General features: G+C 32.7%; 1 protein-coding gene and 1 long non-coding RNA gene across 6 annotated transcripts in view; both read left to right on the top strand.

Moving 5' to 3' along the window:
- The window catches only part of scalloped (TEA domain transcription factor 1 homolog scalloped), a 249560-nt gene that overhangs the window by 207177 nt on the left and 23748 nt on the right, over positions 1-18635 (top strand). For all 5 annotated transcript variants that reach the window (XM_076394556.1, XM_076394563.1, XM_076394571.1 and 2 more), the window contains one exon: positions 26-164. In XM_076394556.1, the coding sequence (XP_076250671.1) occupies positions 38-164 (127 nt within the window). In that variant the 5' untranslated portion in view covers positions 26-37. The remainder of the gene's footprint in view (positions 1-25; positions 165-18635) is intronic.
- On the top strand, positions 13660-18546 carry LOC143190385 (uncharacterized). Its single transcript, XR_013004228.1, has 2 exons — positions 13660-13835; positions 14020-18546. It is a non-coding gene; the product is annotated as an uncharacterized LOC143190385 (long non-coding RNA).

The raw sequence follows: 18635 nt of genomic DNA, 5'->3' as shown, positions 1-18635 counted from the left end.
ATTAACGAAGTAATGACTTTTCCAGGACGAAAAAGACATGGCGGCGGCCGACGCGGAAGGTGTCTGGAGTCCGGACATCGAGCAGAGCTTCCAAGAAGCCCTGGCCATTTATCCACCATGCGGTCGACGGAAAATCATATTGTCTGATGAAGGAAAAATGTACGGTAAGTTATTAAACGACGCGCCCCGACCGACTCATAGTTGATTAAACACCATTAATGGTCATAATTGAAATTGTCCGCGTTTGAAAACGAAACGTCTTTTCCGGGTTTTTTCTTATTTTGGTACTCCGTTCTATTCTTTGCCGTTTTATTTTTGGATACAGCGTAACGATGCATGAAAGAGCGATGCTCGAAAAAAGAAAAGAAGATGAAATAAGGCTTTTTAAGCGAAATAGTTTGAAATGAACTGGAGCAGAACGGCGGAAGTGTTCGGTTGTAGCAAATGACAAGTCACCCTCTTTGTCGAACAACCTAAGTAATAGATGATCCGCACCAACGTGTCAAAATAAATTTATTATTCGAGTTTCGATGTTAATTCAATAATTTACCGATATGAACTCGGTCGTTTTAGTTATTAATTAATTGCTGGTTTTATTATTGAATCACATTTTAGTTAAACTATTACAAAAAATTAATTTCCCTATATTATCGGCATTTATATGGAACAAACATCGTGATAGAGTTTAAAGTGACTGATTTCTTTTTGGAAATTCTAAATATAGTAGATATATATCTTATGTATTAGGGATGGGCGATACTTTATTACCGATTACTTTTACCAGCGATCTAATCCCATGTTCGCCAAAACAACGAGCACTGGACGACATTGCTTATCATCATTTTCAGATCAACAACTGTCAAGATACTCACGGAGCGCAGTTGATAATGAAACGATATTGAATATTTATTAATTATTATATATTTATTTATATTTTTAGTTCAATTCCGCATTTGTAGTTTTTTTAGAGGAACTTAAACCTTATGAAGCCTAAAAAGTAAATTGAAAATATATTAAAATTGTAAAACTGGTAATTTTTATATTTTTTGTAATAGTTGAAAATAATCACTATGCGACTACATCATTTTCAAGAATATGAAAATATTTTCTGGCTATTTGATGAATACCATCCCAAAAAAAAACTGTTTGAGCAAAACCGTTAATCGAACTATATTTTAACTTCTTTGAAATTAGCGAAGTGCTGCTCTGCCTTTGCGCGTCCTGCAAAAAGTCTGGCGGCGCAAGGTGCGGAGAATACGGCGAATGCGATATTATATCATCGTTTAGATTTTTCCCCTTGCTCGTAGTCGGCTGGTAATCGTTTCTTGGGCTATATTTAAGGCTTCTGCCAGTTTTTTTTTGGGTCTAGGTTGGGTCTTCATCCAATACCTGTTGTAGTTTCGCATCTTCAAACTTTTTCGCTCTACCACAACGTTGTTTGTCTTGCACATCGAAATCACCACTTTTCACATGCCTCACATGTTTTTAAAGCTAAAGCATAGTCACCATCTCTTTCTGCCAGGAAATGATGACTTTCAAGAGCTTTTTTCTTTTGATTAAGGAAGAGAAGTACTGCGTACGACAAATGCACATGTTCAGGCACGAAACTTGTCATTTTCAAAGAGGTACAAACCTATGACGGTGTTATTGTCGCAAAATATAACATGTATAGCTTTGAAGCTAGAATAAAATGGCATGTGTCAAATCATAACATTGCATAGTTAAGCCGAACGACATCTCTTAGAAAGATGGGTAGTGACTTTCCGCTACAGTTGTTATAAGAAGAAATAACGAGAAAACATCTTAAAGTTAATGATCTGATAGCCAGCGGTAGTTTTAAATATCGATAAAACATAAAGGTTGAGCAATGCTCCGATTCCTGAAGGGTAAATCATCAAATACGCATTTCAAGGACGATCTTTCGTTATATAATTAACTTTTTTAAAGAATTATCGCACCTAATTTAACACAGAATATTATAATGTATATCGAAAGAATTCGTAAATCCAAATAACAAAATTATCACAGTTAAGAATTAGTAATGGTTATACATAAGCACATTCTTCCACGTTTACAATTTAATAAATTTATTTACCCTTTTTTATTCTTTATTTGCTATTTTGTGAACGCTAATGTAATAAAAATTGAATTAATCTTTCATTTTTAGATGCTTTCTAAATTCCTATTTTAATTTCCACGCTCTTCTGTTACCTTTTCTTGGTATTTCATCCTCTGTCATTCCTATTTTCAACAAATAATGTTTGACCTAGTCTAACATCTATGTTTTGATCATTTGTTTTTATTTTTACTGCCATTATTCATCCCACAATTTTCCTCACTTCCCAACACATATCTTATCCACTTTACAATTTTCTGCTTCATCTTTTGTATTAGGGTTACTTCTGTTTCTTTCCCCAATTCGTAAACACCACTAGAACTCACCGAGTTAGCAATAGTTGATTTCACTTCAAGTTCTTATATAAATTATATGTAAAATAGTTAGAAAGTTATTTGTGTTTGAAAATGGGGGACTGTAATAACAACCTACTGTTTCTTAACATATAAGACAATAGGTTCTCTACTCTGACTTTGATTCAAAAAGCTGATAAGATTCTTATGGATATAAGTATATCCACAGTAATATTGATATGGCTGGATTGGATGGATATATTGGCCATAAATCTGTTAACCATTTCCATAAAGATGGCTGCAATAAAATGTTCTATACATCGTTTCCTCGTTACTTGAGCATGAGAGGCATGACAAGCACGATAGACAGCCGATGATGATTACGCACTTCTTAAACCATCAGCTTGGTTGAACAGTTTTGATTTATTCACCATTCACAGTCTAAATATAACTCCTATTGACTCTCACCTATGTGTTCTTCTACTGAGTGATATCTGCAAAACTGTCTCAATGAAATTAAAGTATATGATTCAGTTTTCAACCAAAAATGACACCATGGCTTTAAATTAAGAATTTTATTAATTTTACACGATAATTAAAAATACATCAAGCCTATAAATTAATTAATTAAAAATATTTTACAACAGATGGCAGTGTATTAATTGTATTTATAACCAACTTCATGTCGAAGCTTCACTAACAGGCTTCACTTTTCAGCATATGTTATATTGAAAAGGTCTGAACTTGTATTGAGTAAATGACATTTCCGAACAGTATTATTTTTTATTTCATTTTGAAGAAATAAAGGTTATCGAATGCTGAATGCGATTTCAACGTGTAAATACCGGTTTCGACGTTTTAAAAGTTGTGATTTTGAACCGACAGCAAACAACACCGAAGACAAAAAGCATTCTAGACAGCCAAGAAATGTTGACACAACAATGTTATTCTTCATCAATATACTTGGTAATAAAGAGTAATAAAGGTAATAAAGTGCTAGCCCACCTGTCGTACTTTCCAGACCTTGCTCTTCCTGATTACTACTTGTTCCGATGTATGGTTCATCTGAGCAGCACTTCACTTCTTATGCCAAACAATGAGTTGTTTCATAGGTAACCACAAAAATACATTTTTCCGAGATGAAATTCATAAATTACCTCATAGATTGGAAAAAGTGGTGGCTATCGATGGATAATACTTTAAATAAAATACATTGCCCCGATTTGTTACAGTTTCAAATTTACGAAAAAAAAAGCTAACTTGTAAACATGGAAAATACTTAAAATGCATTATACGAAATAAAAAACACCAAACAGGAAAACGTGTTATTGGTGCGGGCGATCCGGGCCCGACCCGTGCCGAGAAATTCGGAGGAGTGGACAGCGGACACTTGCCGGACACACGGTCAATATCGTCACAACCTGCGCCTTGCCGGCGAACAATTCCGGGACCCGGAAAGACGAGGGATGAAAAGCGACCCTCGGACGGCTCTCATCCCCCCACGTCATTTTTACATCTGACTTTCGCTATATTGGTCTTTTCGGACTGGCCGGTGACATTCCAGACGTTCGACGCACCGAGTCCAGTTTATTTGGGAGTTTTTGCAGGACAGGAACGATCCCATATTAACCATCACCATATACATTATACATTTACGGTAATGGTCATATATGGAGAAAAATCTTACATTTATACAATATTAATTAAAAAAATACAGTTATTATTTTTTATTGACTCTTATCTGGACTGGGCCTAAAGTTTAACGTGGGCTCCAAACCATAGTCCTCGGCATTAAGCCTACCGACTGATGAGTGACCAACTTTAGAAGTCATCCCAGAAGACATCCGGTCTTACCTAGCCTGGTTACTGGTGTGACTGGAATCATTTTCCTTGTCGGATTTTACACTCTTGCCTAGAACATTCACAAATTTTAAACAATCACGAACATAAATTTACGACCATGCCCCAGCAGGATTCGAACCCGCGGCTATCGCAACAGTATGAGGACGTTTTCTTTTAATTTGAAGCTTTATTGAGAAAAATCGGTACAATGTATTTTATTCAAAGTATTATTCATCGTTTTCTGCTACTTTTTACTATTTTTCAAGCAATTTACGAATTCAATAAGGAAAGCACATGTATCTTTTGATGCTATCCACGGGCCGACCCATTTTTTGATGTCTTCACATGAAGTGAAGCGCTTATGAGACAGGTCACGACTCATATGTCGAAACAAGTAGTAATCAGAAGGAGTAAGATCTGGAGAACACAATGGATTACATACGGCTCAAAATATCCAAGCTTTTGGATCATTTCGATATTCTTCTAGCGACTGGAAATGATTTTTTATGTTATTCCCAACAATTCTGAATATTCTTCTTTCATTTTACATGGATCGTCATCGAATAATTTCTTCAAATTTTCGTATTCAATTTTTTTGCTCTCCAGAACGATCTTTGTCTTTGGAGCCAGAATTGCCACTTTTAAATCGTCAAAACCAGTATTTTCATTTTGAACAGTTTAACCATTAGGAGCGTGTGAGTAATTTTTTTTTGGAAAATGCCTTTATTGAGTGTGACAAATTTATATTTAAATAAAAGTGTTTGCAAATATTGACGCTGTAGGGCCAACACCTTCAAGATTTAGGACAACTACTACTACATTTATTTATTTTTACCATTTTTCCACGTTTCTAAGCGCATTTATATATGTTCCCGTTACGTTCTCAATATAACGCAATATTTTAACAAACCACGACGAAATGCCAACCAATTCGTCAAAAGCGATACAAAATTAAATCGTGTTGATTTGAATTGAATAAAGTGCTGAGTCGTCTAACTAATCGAAGGTCCTAAATATACAAAGCCTTTTAAACGTGTTGCGGCCAATGATAAAGTTGGGGATGTTTTTTAACCACGGATGTTATTTATTTTTATTATATATCATTTATTCATTGTTATATTTTATTTATTTATTATATATTTTATTAATATACCTAAGAAAATATCAATGTGACTATGATTACACAGATCTAGGTTCCAATTTACAGACCATGGTCTGTAATCATCAGTCAGTGTACTTTCATAAACTCCAAACTCATTTTTAACTCAACTCAAAATTAACAGGCATATGTAATTGATTGAATCAAAGATATGGGAAAGTTATTAAAGAATAAGGCTTTCGCGGCACAATAGGCTATAACATTACTTTTGAGCATTCAATTTTACCTTAAAATCTTTATTTATGACCACATATAAAAATAGCAGTTTTTGGAAACGACAAGCAATAATTTTAAGTTTGTTATTACTTATCCTACTTGTAATTCTACAGATTTACACTATGAAAAAAAATTGTCAATAAAATACACTGTTTATTATTTGCCCTAATTTATTATTTCGCTCTTAAAGTAGAACTTTCTTTAATTGTACACTTATGCCAAGAAGTAATCCAATTGTCAAAACCTTTTTTTAAACGTCGGGTTTTCCTAAATTAACTTGTATTAGGGCTTTTAATCCGTTCTTTTGGTTCACTAAATATTAAACATTTGTTTTTGGCTTTTTATGGACTTTATTCACTAAATAATTTAATTCTATATACTATGCCAGATGGCTTATTTTTTTGTATGTGCACACGGGGCTTATTTCTTTATTCTAACTTAACTTCTTCAACCCTAAATGCAACTCTAAATATAATAATTGTCAAAAACATCAGACCCACCTTGCAGGCCAATACAAATATATTACCAATCTGTACCAATATTACCAATACTCTAGAAATAATACATCTTTTATATTTAAGCATACAACATGCAACAACTTCAACACAAATATCATCGGGAATTTCCGTCGTTTTTATGTCGTTCATTGGACTGAAAATGGACGCCACGAAGTGATAATTAGAATTTTGAGAGAAGGTAAAAGTCGGCTGAAGCCATATCGGATGAATATGGCGTTTATGAGATAATGACATTGTTCTGATATAAAAGTACTAGAATTTTGTTTTCACAAATCCCGTCTTTTTTACCAAATTTTATTTCCCTTACCGTTTCTTTCACTTCAACGATTTTGATTTCAGTTGAGGTCATCGAGTTTCGACGCCTGTGTGTCTTTTTGATGTCAGTTAACCGTTAACCTGTAGCTTTTCATGTGTAAAACAATTTTTCTACTCCATGTTTTCATCCAAGTATAAAAACGGAAAAATATGCTTGACATTAAATGCATACTCCGCATCTTTTGAATTTCAAATGATCATTTCCTGATCAAGTGAATCTAGGAAATATTCGCTAATACAATTTGTAGATTAAGTGTTTTATTCAAGAATAATTAAATCTTACATTAAACCTAATTCACATCAAAACCTAATAATGGGTACATTTTGCTTTAAAACAAAACATAATTATGTATTTTAGAAAAATTGCCTAATAACATCCAACCCCGTGAGCTATTCATAATCGGAATTTCATACGGGAAATTCTAATTTATGTTAAAATAAAACCGTCGACTATCTGCTAAATACCACTCGAAAGAAAATCATCATTCATTGCGGCGTATAGCGAGTTGGTAAATAAATAAAAAAAATTGCCGACATTAATTAATATGTATTAAATAAGGAGTGTTTAGTGAATGACTGCAATTATAGTTAACGGGATCGCATTTTTGCATGTGTAAATGGCAAAATATTATTTAATCTGTTTTACATACATGTATCGGCAATAGGATAGGGGAACGCAGTGTAATATCGTACAAAATTGTGCTTTAAATAATGTTTTAGTCTTGTCGTGTGAAATGAATTAAATGATATGAAAAATAATTGAGAAAGTTTAATTCACAACATTGGTCTCTGAGTAAATATAGTTGTAAAAAAATTATTTATTTGAAAATTTATATTGTCTCTTATTAACTATTAGATCTGATAAAACCATATTCCTAGCTTTTGTAATATTTTTTAATCAAATATTCATTAAGATATAATAACGAAATAATTTTTAGAATGCCCAGTGGAGTTATTATAACTGATATTAGAATATAAATAGTACTATATCAGAATAAAATTAGTAGGGCACCTTAAAAAAAGTTATTCATCTTGCATATTATAATGTGATCTATAAGTTATGCATTATGTATTATTAATATTGTATAAACCTCCTAATTATATTTGTTTTGTAGTATTTTTTTTGTTCAACAAAGAGTATTATTACCAGAACTGTATGCCTGTACAGTAATTTACTGGCATCTTTAACTAAACATACACGCAAACAAATAAGTAAACCGTCAAAAAGGCTATATAACAATTACATATAATTCTTCTAGGATTTTAAAGCTATAGAAAATATAAGTGACAGTCAACGAGATCAACAAATGGACTTCAGATGCTACTTACTAGCTCGAAATATGTCTATATCAAATTTACTTTGCGTCAAAAGCTTCTCATGTAGAATTAGCGAAATACTTGCATTCAGCTTAATGGCAATTGAAAATATAATATTAAACAAAGAGCTGAGATCAGAGTCAAAGTTATAGAACTGCATCAACTTGGCCTAAAATCGTAGATAGTGATTGATGAGTCCATAATAAGACCTACGTGGACTTTTGGGGGCCAATATGAGGTTGCACTAAGTCATCAAACTGACTGGTAATCCAACGCTGTCAATAAAAATTTCTTCCGTTAATTGCCAATGCTAATAGCCAACGATCCAACCAACGATGAATCAACTGAGTTCACGAAGTTTTCCAAAATTTCGCCGTAAAATATGAAAGAAACTACTGAATTACTGAAACGTGGAGCAATACAACTATTGGACAACGCACAGGAAGAAGAGTAAAGAGATAAACCTCCAACTACTTGTATTATTTTAGGTTAAGTTAATTTAACTTCATTGTAATTTCGGAAATAATGATCCCCTTCTAAATTAATCCTAGTATTTTATATTAAAATATATAGAACATAATTAATAATTAATTATGAGTAAGTATTTAATAATGAAAAACTATGGTGATTGGAGTATAATATACATTTTTTTAGTATTATAAATGTTTGGAAAGTTTCATATATTGCATTCTTTAACATATTTTAACATATTCCTGGTACATGCCAAAATTTGGTTCCCAAGTGTTTTCTGGTATACCCATTAAGCATACCACCTGACGGATCACCAACTTACAGACAATATTGGAAAGTACTGTCTACTTGTTGAATCATTGCTACTAAGAAGTCAAGTTTCAGTCTTGATTATGCTTTGAAATTGACAACTCACAAAAAAAATACTTTATATATTCCATATATTGAATTTTTATTTTAAAAATTTAATACGCTTTTTATCTCAAAAAAGTTAGTAATCCTACCTGCTAAAAATATTTTTGGTACATAGCGGATAATATTCCAATATAGCACTACCACAGTCGCGGGTTCGAACACTGCCAGGGAATAAATGTACTTTATTTTTTTGGTTTGTAAATGTGACAAGGAATGACCAGTCACATCGGTAATCCGGTTGGGATTTCTTCTGTGGCGGCATCTAAGTTGGTTCCTGATCAGTTGATAAATTTAATGCTGAGAACCCAAAAATATGAAATTATAATAAATAAGTAATTAATTTATTATGATATTTATGAACGATCTGTTTCTCATTCTTTAGTTTTTATGTAAATTATATCTATCAAAAATAAAGTATAGCTAGCTGTAAGTAAAAACCGTAAAAAAAGAATAAAGAGTAGTTGAAAATTATTTTTTTGAAGAAATTACAAATTTGCAAAAAGTTCTATAAAAAAGTGTTAGCGTAGCCTTACCAAAATAATGTAATATTGAATGTTATCATATATATTGCTTCATAATCTTCAGAAATAGTGGTTTCAAAACTTAGACCATTCCAATTCCTTACTCATGGATACAATTAATGAGAGGACAGCACATTCACTTAGATGTTAAAGAATTTCTTTAAACTTATCCAGCTTCTTTACAATGCAAATAAAGTTTTCCAGAATAAAACAAATTATAGATATCTAGGATAAAATATATAGAGGAAGAAATCCAACAATAATATATACAAATATTATTTTAGTCTGGAACTTTTTGAATATTGATGGAACCTAACAACAAAACAACATTACGCACGTATAAATTGCGGCCCATTTAATTAAACATTAAAACGTAAAACTCGACATTTCATTGTTACAACGGCCTAGTAGTTAATAATTAATCAAAATAAGTGTTTATTTTGGACATTTCCATCCGAAATTCGCCCATTCAAACCTGGTCAATCCCAACCATTCCGCAAACGATCTCTGCCAGATCCTCCGGATCGTGGGATGTCACGTTACCCGGAACCTCCCCGTCGCCCACACCCTTTCGCCTCGGCTCCGGTCCGCCGCCGCCCCCCTCCGCCCCTCTGAATCCCCGGCCCTCGTCGCTACCGTTCTCTCAGCCGCCGCTACCACCCCGGCCGTTCGGGGGGGTAGGGCGAGGGGGCGGGTGCAGCTCGAAACTATGCCAAGAATGTGCAATTAGTGCTGGAGCGAGGGGCGTTCGGCCGCCACCGAAGAAAATATAAAGAAGGGTAGGTTTTGTTGGGCGCGTAATGGGGGGACTGCGATGAAGCCATCTCTCTGTTTTTCGTTTGACAAGCTGCCGTCGTCGTTTTCCTTGGACTTAATTTGTTTTGCGTCACCGGCGTTCCGTGTTTATTTTTCGAAACAGCCGAACCGAATCTGCCCGATTCCTTGAGGATTATTCATATCGTCATGTTTTGATATAAATTGATTGTAAATTCTGGCGAAATAAACCGAGTCGTTTACCGCTGTTCATTTTAGTAGAAATCAAATAAAAGGAGTCACAAGTTATGGAATTCAGGAATTTTAATGTCCAAGTCTTGAAAAAGTACCGGCATCCACAACGGAGATCTATGAAAATGTCTGTAGAGCCATACTAAATGTACAAATAGGTTTTTACCGGTTAATATGGGATCAGTCAATAAGTCCATGATGAAATAACCTATGCCCAAAGCTTAAACCAAAACAACCAAAAAGAAGCAAAGGAAGAAGGGGCAACCACCAACGAATTACTGTTGAAACCATAACAAAGTTAGACAAATAGGGAAAAATTATTGAATATTTCTCCGAAAGTATTGAAAAATTAGAAAACAATAATCTCTGGCCTCAAAATCTAAAACCTACGTGACAAAGGAATCCCGCTAACACCGCAAGATGTAATAATAACATTTGGCAAGAATCCGGGATCAGGTAACAACAGTAACCGTTAAATCCAGCAGATACAGCAGGGTTACATGCTGCACTTATTGCCCTCCAAGATACAATCAAAGGAAAGATAACATAATATCCAACTATATGGAAGTCGAAGAAAAGTGTAGACTAAATTCAGATCATACACTAGTGATTCTGACACCAACTGAACATACAATACGAGAACAAAATTCAACAAACAAGAGAACAGACTGGGAAGGATTTGCTAAAGAATTAAACAATAGAATTCAACTGAGTGTACCCCTTAAGCCAACCGAACAATTACATTTTGAAGCAGAAAAATTCGTTGTAGATATCCAACAAGCTGCTTGGAATCATACTTCAGAAATGAAGAGTACAATTAAAGTAATTAATTACCCGAAAGAAATCGAGGAAATGGTAACTGAAAAACTAGAGCTACAAAAAAATGCTAACAAAATAAAACGACTGAAAATAATAATATTTGCTACCATCCAAAAAAAACTTTCAAATCAAACGAAACTGATACTGAATATAATTTGCCGGACATAGAATGTGAAAATTCGACGATTCAATTAGTTACGCCGAAAATAACCAAATTTATCACAGTTATGACTTAATAACAGGACAGTTACTGCAAAAACTACCAAGAAAGATAATTATAAAACTCGCTAACTTGATTATTTCTATTAAAACGACCGGACTTTTGGAAGATGGTTGAAATAATCGTGATCCCAAAACCTAGAAAATCACCAAATCAAAATAATAGCCTATAGATCTCTCTCATTGAAATTGGTTGTAGGCGCAGCAGGATGCTATAGAACTGATTACGTATATCGAGACGTTAGATACCGACTATCACTCAAGAAATCAAGAAAATTGCAAGGAAATATGAGGACAGAATCCATTGTCATTTCAATGTCAAACTGTTGGATAACACCAGAAAGGACACAAACTAAAAATAGTCAAACCATTTGATGTAGTTGTGTAATGTGTAATGTAGTGTAGTGAGGTGCATTTAATATACAATTTCAACAACAGTGTTAATACATAAACATTATTACAGTAGAAGCTAAGATAGGGCCGATGGATAGACATGAGATGGGAAGACAAATTGTAGGTTAGCCTGTAACGAGTAGTAACAAATAACGATTTGTCAACAAAAAAAACCTTTAAATATTAACGATTGTTATCAATATCCATTTTTTATATTCAAAACATAAAAATACTTGAATGGGACCTACTTACGGTGCCTGCTTCAAGTGATGACATGAGTATATCAAATACTGGGTAGATTTGCATATAATCTCAAAACAAAAATAATTATTCCGATATTGTACATATACTGTCAGGTGGGGGAGCATGTGCAGCATTTTTTCCTGTTCGGAATTAAACAAGTAAAACATAGCTTGAGTATTAATTTTCAATAATAACAATAATTTTTTACTGAATAAGCTAGTGATACTACTTTTTATATCTAAAATATGTACCTGAAATGCTTCTACAATTAATCATATTTGGGTTAGTTGTATATATTTATATGTTTTCTATATGAAATGTTGACACTTTCAATCATTACCTGAGATTGCAGTATCTTTCTAATAACAAAAATTTAATGATAAATCAGAAATAGTCATTTAACCAAATTGGATAAAGACAGCTTCGAAGGAAACATTGATCAGACAAGACGAGGAGGATATGAATAGATTCCAAAAAACCACTAAGATCGACAACAGCTACTGATTTAGTAGATTAGATTCAATACATTAAAATAAATACATTTAAGTCATACAGTTCTGTGAAATATATGAGAAAAACTACTAAAACATCAATGTGTTTGTCATCACTCGGTGAAAGTTTAACTCATTGAATAATAAGTAAAACAGTGTAATTATATAATCTCAATGACTATACAAATTGGCTAATATTAAGTTAATTTGTATTTTAAAACAGTAGAAGTGCTGATTTTATTGGCAGAATTGGAAAATAAATCAATGACTAATGGTTTAGTTTATGTAATAGTTCTTAAGATTCAATGCTCAAATTATTTAGGATAACAGCTCATGCTCTTGAAATAATGACGATTACATCTTCTTTGACTTTTACAACATTAATTACTTAAGATAGCATCAACGTCTAGATATCGTTGATAAATCTGAGTATGTTTTTGTTCCAATATTAAAACGAAGGAACAATAAAAGTAGGAGCCGGCTTGGTGGCGCAGTGGTAAAGGCGATGGGACGGTCCTCCTACTGTTGCGATAGCCGCATAGTCGTAAATTTATGTTTGTGAGTGTTTAAAATTTGTGAATGTTCTAGGCAAGAGTGTAAAATCCGACAAGGAAAATGATCGCAGTCACGGCAGTAACCAGGCTGGGTAAGACCGGATGTCTTCTGGGATGATTTCTAAAGTTGGTCAATCGCCAGTCGGTAGGCTTAATGCTGAGGACCGTGGTTCGGAGCCCACGTTAAACTTTAGGCCCAGTCCAGATAAACCCATAGTTGGTAAAGGGAGAAAATTAAAATATATATATATATATATATATATATATATATATATATATATATATATATATTATAAATTTATCTTATTGAATGGGATTTTATTCTTCTTAGACAACAGATGAACACCAAATTGCGATAATGATATGCAATGAGGAATATCCAGTGAATGATAAGTGAATGAACGAACATTGTTAACTATTCTGAAGCACTACGAGCTTCAGAACTAGTGGTTCAGTATAAACATTTATTTATATAGCCACATTATAAGTAATTATATAATCATAATTCACTAACTTCACTTTATTTGCGACAAATAGACATAACATTCTATATTATATGAGGCTAAAGAAAAGCCTATGTCGTTTTTTTCCTAATAGATATCTTTAAAATCGCACATATCTAACAAAATATGACGAAAATTATCGCAGTAATATTTACCTTAGGAAATTAATGATGGTACCTTTATAACTAGAGTAACCATTTTTTTACACAAGAAACAGGGTTTTCCAGAATTATTTTGTGGATTTTTGATGTTTTACTGCCACGCCAATTTTGGATGATCAAGGTGTTTAGCATCATCGGATTTTGTACAAACACCTTTAAATTTAATAATACCAATTAATAATCTTTTTTTCGTAGTATAGAATTTCCATAATGCTTATCAAGCCGATTTTTGATCTCAATGCCATTTCTGATTTTTCAGGAAATAGTATTTAGTCAAGAAACGAAATTGATTATCATACATTGTTTCAAAAATAATAAAGTTTCGAACAGGAGGGATGATCCGAAAATAATATAAATATGTCATCACTGACAACATATTGAACAATATCTTAAAATTATTTTACTATTGTGTAAATTAGATGAATAGGGAGGGACTTGAATGAGAAGAGGGACTAATAAGTATTTTTTATTACATTTCACCGTAGATATGCTTAGTACAATAATAATTTACAAATTAATTTATTACTACGGTTCTATTGTACTTGCATTAATACTTGTATCAGTATGTACTTCCCAAATTACAATAAAATTAATCACTTAAACTAAAGTTAAGGATACACTTATACACTAAACAAGTTCGTGTGGCTTGATTGGCTTCGATCTTCTGATTTCCTGCGTGTTGTCCAATAACTGTTTAAGGTGAAATCTTGGATCACACTTCGTGTATCCTTTTGATTTTGAGGTCATCGTGCAGCTCTTCGTTGGTTACAAGTTGCTCTTTGTTCGTTGCGCTCTTTAGTGCAACCCCATATTTCCACCTCATAGGCCCAAATTGGCTTTATGATTGACCGACAAATCAACCAATTTTAGGTCAAGTTGAGTATCTTCCTACTAACGAGGTATTTGGCTGATTTTGATTTTATTTTTCAGTCTCTAGTCCATTTGTAGATCTTGTTGACCGCTATTTATACTTTTTGTACAGCCTTAGACAGAACTAATACATATGAAAAGAATTTTGACCATAAGTGTTAAAGCAAATACATTATTAATCCGCCTTAATCTAAAATAAATAAATAATAATATGCATTCAATTCATTTACGAACTTCATTGTAAACCATAGATAAAACGGAATTAATTGAGAAATACGAATGATAAAACAATCAGCACTACTACTTGATTATTTCGGCAATAAATATTTGGATGAATTAGAATTTTATATATTTCAGCAAATTTTTCGGCGTTTTTGTTTCGAAAGGAATTCACGCGGAGATGATTAAAAACCAATCGAAATGAATTTAAAAAAATTGGTCGGGCATTATAATGGACGATATTGATACGATTGTTCGATTTCGATGGAAAAATGGATGGGCGTGTACAGTTAGCTTGGAACATGTGCAAAAATTGTTTGCTCAATGTTTACTGTTAGTTTACGTTCAGTTTATGTAAACTAGGATCGGAAATACCGTATAAATATTGTTTCGCGAGTACAACAAACATTAATTTTATAAACATTAAACGATGAATGTATCCGTGTTGTTCTAATACGTTGCTGTTGTTCGTGGCGAATGAAACGTTCATTGTGAATTAAAAATCGTAATTGTCGATAAAAATAATTAAATCGTTAAACTATAATAGTATATATGTCCTAGCGTTCGTATTGGTTTGTTGGAAAGCAATTTAAATTAATTTCTTATTGAATTATTTTAAAAATATATCTTGATTTCACAAATTATTAAGCCATTTCAAGAGAACGCGTACATACCGATAATTAATAACTATAATTATAACAGTCCGTATGCATGTCCCAGTATACGTCCATATTATGAAAAACTTTGTTATATGAAACAAAAATCTAAATAGTACAATTTAAAGGAATACAATATAAAGAGTACAAATAAGTTTTAACGCTTTTTTATAATTTTTTAAAAACTTTATTAGGAGAAATTAAAAAATCGAAATAGAATAAATATAATTTGTCAAAATCGATCTTTCATAATTAATTAATTCAGCTTATATCTTTTATTACCTTTTTCCCAACCTAATACATTACTTTCTAACTATGCATACCACATAAAATAAAATATGTTTTCGATTTTTAGGATATTTTAAACTATTTGATAGATATTTTGAACTGTTAGATGTTTTTTAATACAAAATCCACACGATTCACTTGTGATAACGAAATTTCAGAACATCTCATGGCTAAACATTTTACTTTGTGATAGTAAATGTTATTAAACTGATAATTTCAGGTACTTAATCAATTTGTTTTAGAAACACAAGCAATAAATAGAATGGTAATGTTTAGTTTGATTGATAATCTAATTATTTATATCACCATAGAAGTTTATACTTGAGTGCCAATACCATGAAATTATTGCAGAACCTAATAAAATATAGTTCTTTGTTTGTCTGAATCAGTACACAATATGTCGTCCTTGATCCACTTTATTGGTAGTTTATAAATTAATGAATATTAAAGGCAATATACTGAATGGAAACATATATTGTGTCCAGGCATTAACAGTAATATATTCGAAGACATTTTTTTACACATTAAAATGCAAATGTTTCCACGACACATAGAGCGTTGCCCAGATGTATGAACCTTTTAACATCTTTCATCGTTTGATAAACGGCTGTAGTTTTAATATACGTCATTTTCAAGATAGCGAAGATTTCCTGGATAATTTTTAAGCCAATTAACGTTGTGCTGAAATAGTCCACGGATGTATGATGATATGCGCCCGAGGCAACTGCATAGCCGCGCATACTGAGGAAGTTACCACTGATTAACTCTTGGGAATGAATGTCTGCAAAGATTTTTAATCTAAATTCAGTTAAATGCCATTAAAATTACTGTAAAGAAAATGTTTTCAATTAATAGTTAATGGTGTTCATGTATTTATCGAGAAGTTTACGTTTTTCATTATTTTGCATTTAGGTATATTGGTCGGTTTACGCAATGAAAGAGACTTTAAATCTAGTAGAAGTCATACTTCTAAGTAAATTTGATTAAACACGCACAATATGATTGGACAGTAGATTTTCAATAAGATTTTATCTTTTCGTTATTTATTATTTATAAAAAAATCAACGATAATTCTAGGCATAGAAAATGGCGGTGTTTACCTAGGGCCGGCTTGGTTAGCACAATGGCCAAGGCGACAGGACGGTCCTCCTACTGTTACGATCGTCGCGGGTTCGAGCCCTCTTGGGTCATGGTCGTAAATTTATACTTGTGATTGTCCAAAAGTCAAGACTGTAAAATACTACAAGGAGAATGACCAGTCATGCTGGGTTAGACCGGATATCTTCTGGTATCGGTATCTTATGGGTCGGTAGACATCTGCAGTATCAGTTTCATTAAATTTCAACAGAACGTAATACGCTAGGCTTTGCAGGCTGATCCCATCAGATGTACTTCTGGATTAACCCATGACTTTTTACACTTGGGATTGTCGTAGTAGTAGCGACTTTTCATCGCCACTCGCAACACGCTACAGAAAACTCTTATGTTTTGCACCTCATTTTAAATATTTTCCATCGCATATGAACAGTTCATCCATCAACGGCTAAGCTGTTTTAGCCGTTAAGTTGAGTTTAGTTCTTTGAGAGTTTGAGCCAGATTTTCGGTTTAATAGTCCAGTTGTCTTCAACCTTTTTTGGTCAAAGCCAAAACCAACAATTAAGATATGACAGATCACCATAAGTTTTTTAAAATGTTCGATAAACTTCGGCAGCAGATTTTTTCAAATCGAAGAACAAAAGTATTTAATGTCGAAAATGCAATTTTAAGTGTTCCATCATTAGAGTCTGTATACACTGAATAACTCAATAATGAATAATGGAAAACTGTAATTTTGGGTAAAGAAATCGAAGATAAAAGTATCGAATTTAACAGGTAGTTTAGATTATGTAACAGTTTCTTTACGTTGGTAATGGATACCGTTGATTAAAATACACATACAAGCACCTGTTATATTAAATATATTAAACAGGCAACGAAAACTATCACACTCTGTTCTGTCCATGTTTTGTCTAAATCGTCTATATTTACTCTTTCCATAGTTAAATATCCGTAAAAAGCCCATAAATCCACAAGCCGATTTGTGTTTTTATTCTGAAAATGAACACACGCGTATCGTCGGAGAGAAAGACAAAGATAGATGAGGCGAGATGCCGCGAGAGGGTCGGGAAAAGAGCGAGAAGAGGGGAGATTTAAATTTAACCGAATATAAATTGCGCAACAACAGATTTCTCCTTTTGCAAAATTCAATACGATTTACACACGCCATCGTTAAATTATATTTAATTGCTTCGAATTGCTTCTGTTGCTGATAAAACAGAGGTTCAATTAAAATACGATCCCTCGGTCTAGGCCGATTTATTTTTGGCTATCGACCTTTTCCTCCTGTCTTGTTTATGAAATTAAGTGAAAACGTGTCTTATTTCTCGATATAGATTTTTCTGAAACAGGCGATAAAATTTGAGGTAATCACCAGTATTCATTAACTACTTTAGTCACTATAATTAGGTAATAGTGTTTAGGTAGTTTTAGAATTACATTGAAAATAACTATGGTTGCAAGATGCATTAGCATATTTTTGCATTTAAATTAATTGTTAATGCCGACATTTTCTCAAAGTATTTAAAAAATGTCTTGTCAAGATGACGAAAATAAAATACTAGCTTCCAAAATTCACCATTTCAAATGGATTTACTACATAAAAATATCATCGTCAAAGAAACTCAACAAATAATAATCAGAGAGATTAATTGTAAAAGTAGCTCCTGGATATGATCTCTAATAATCAATTATTAGGAAAGTAGCTCAAATAATAATGATTCTCGAACCAGGGAAAACATCAGAAGATGTTACATCCTACCGGCCTATAAGTTTATTACTGATTATCTCAAAAGTTTTTGAGAAACTGTACATAAAGAGGCTCAATTTTTTAATAGAAAAAAGAAAGATCATTCTAGAATACTAATTTGGGTTTCGCAATATGTATGGAAGAATAGAACAACTGCATAGAGTTGTTAATAAAATAAATATGGACT

The sequence above is a fragment of the Rhynchophorus ferrugineus genome, unplaced genomic scaffold (genome assembly GCF_030347505.1).
Source record: "Rhynchophorus ferrugineus isolate W39M unplaced genomic scaffold, kcgeb_rfMv2 rfM1, whole genome shotgun sequence".
NCBI classification, from domain to species: Eukaryota; Metazoa; Arthropoda; class Insecta; order Coleoptera; family Curculionidae; genus Rhynchophorus; species Rhynchophorus ferrugineus.
The sequence above is the reverse complement of the archived record's forward strand: the minus strand, read 5'-3'. Positions and strand labels throughout refer to the sequence as shown.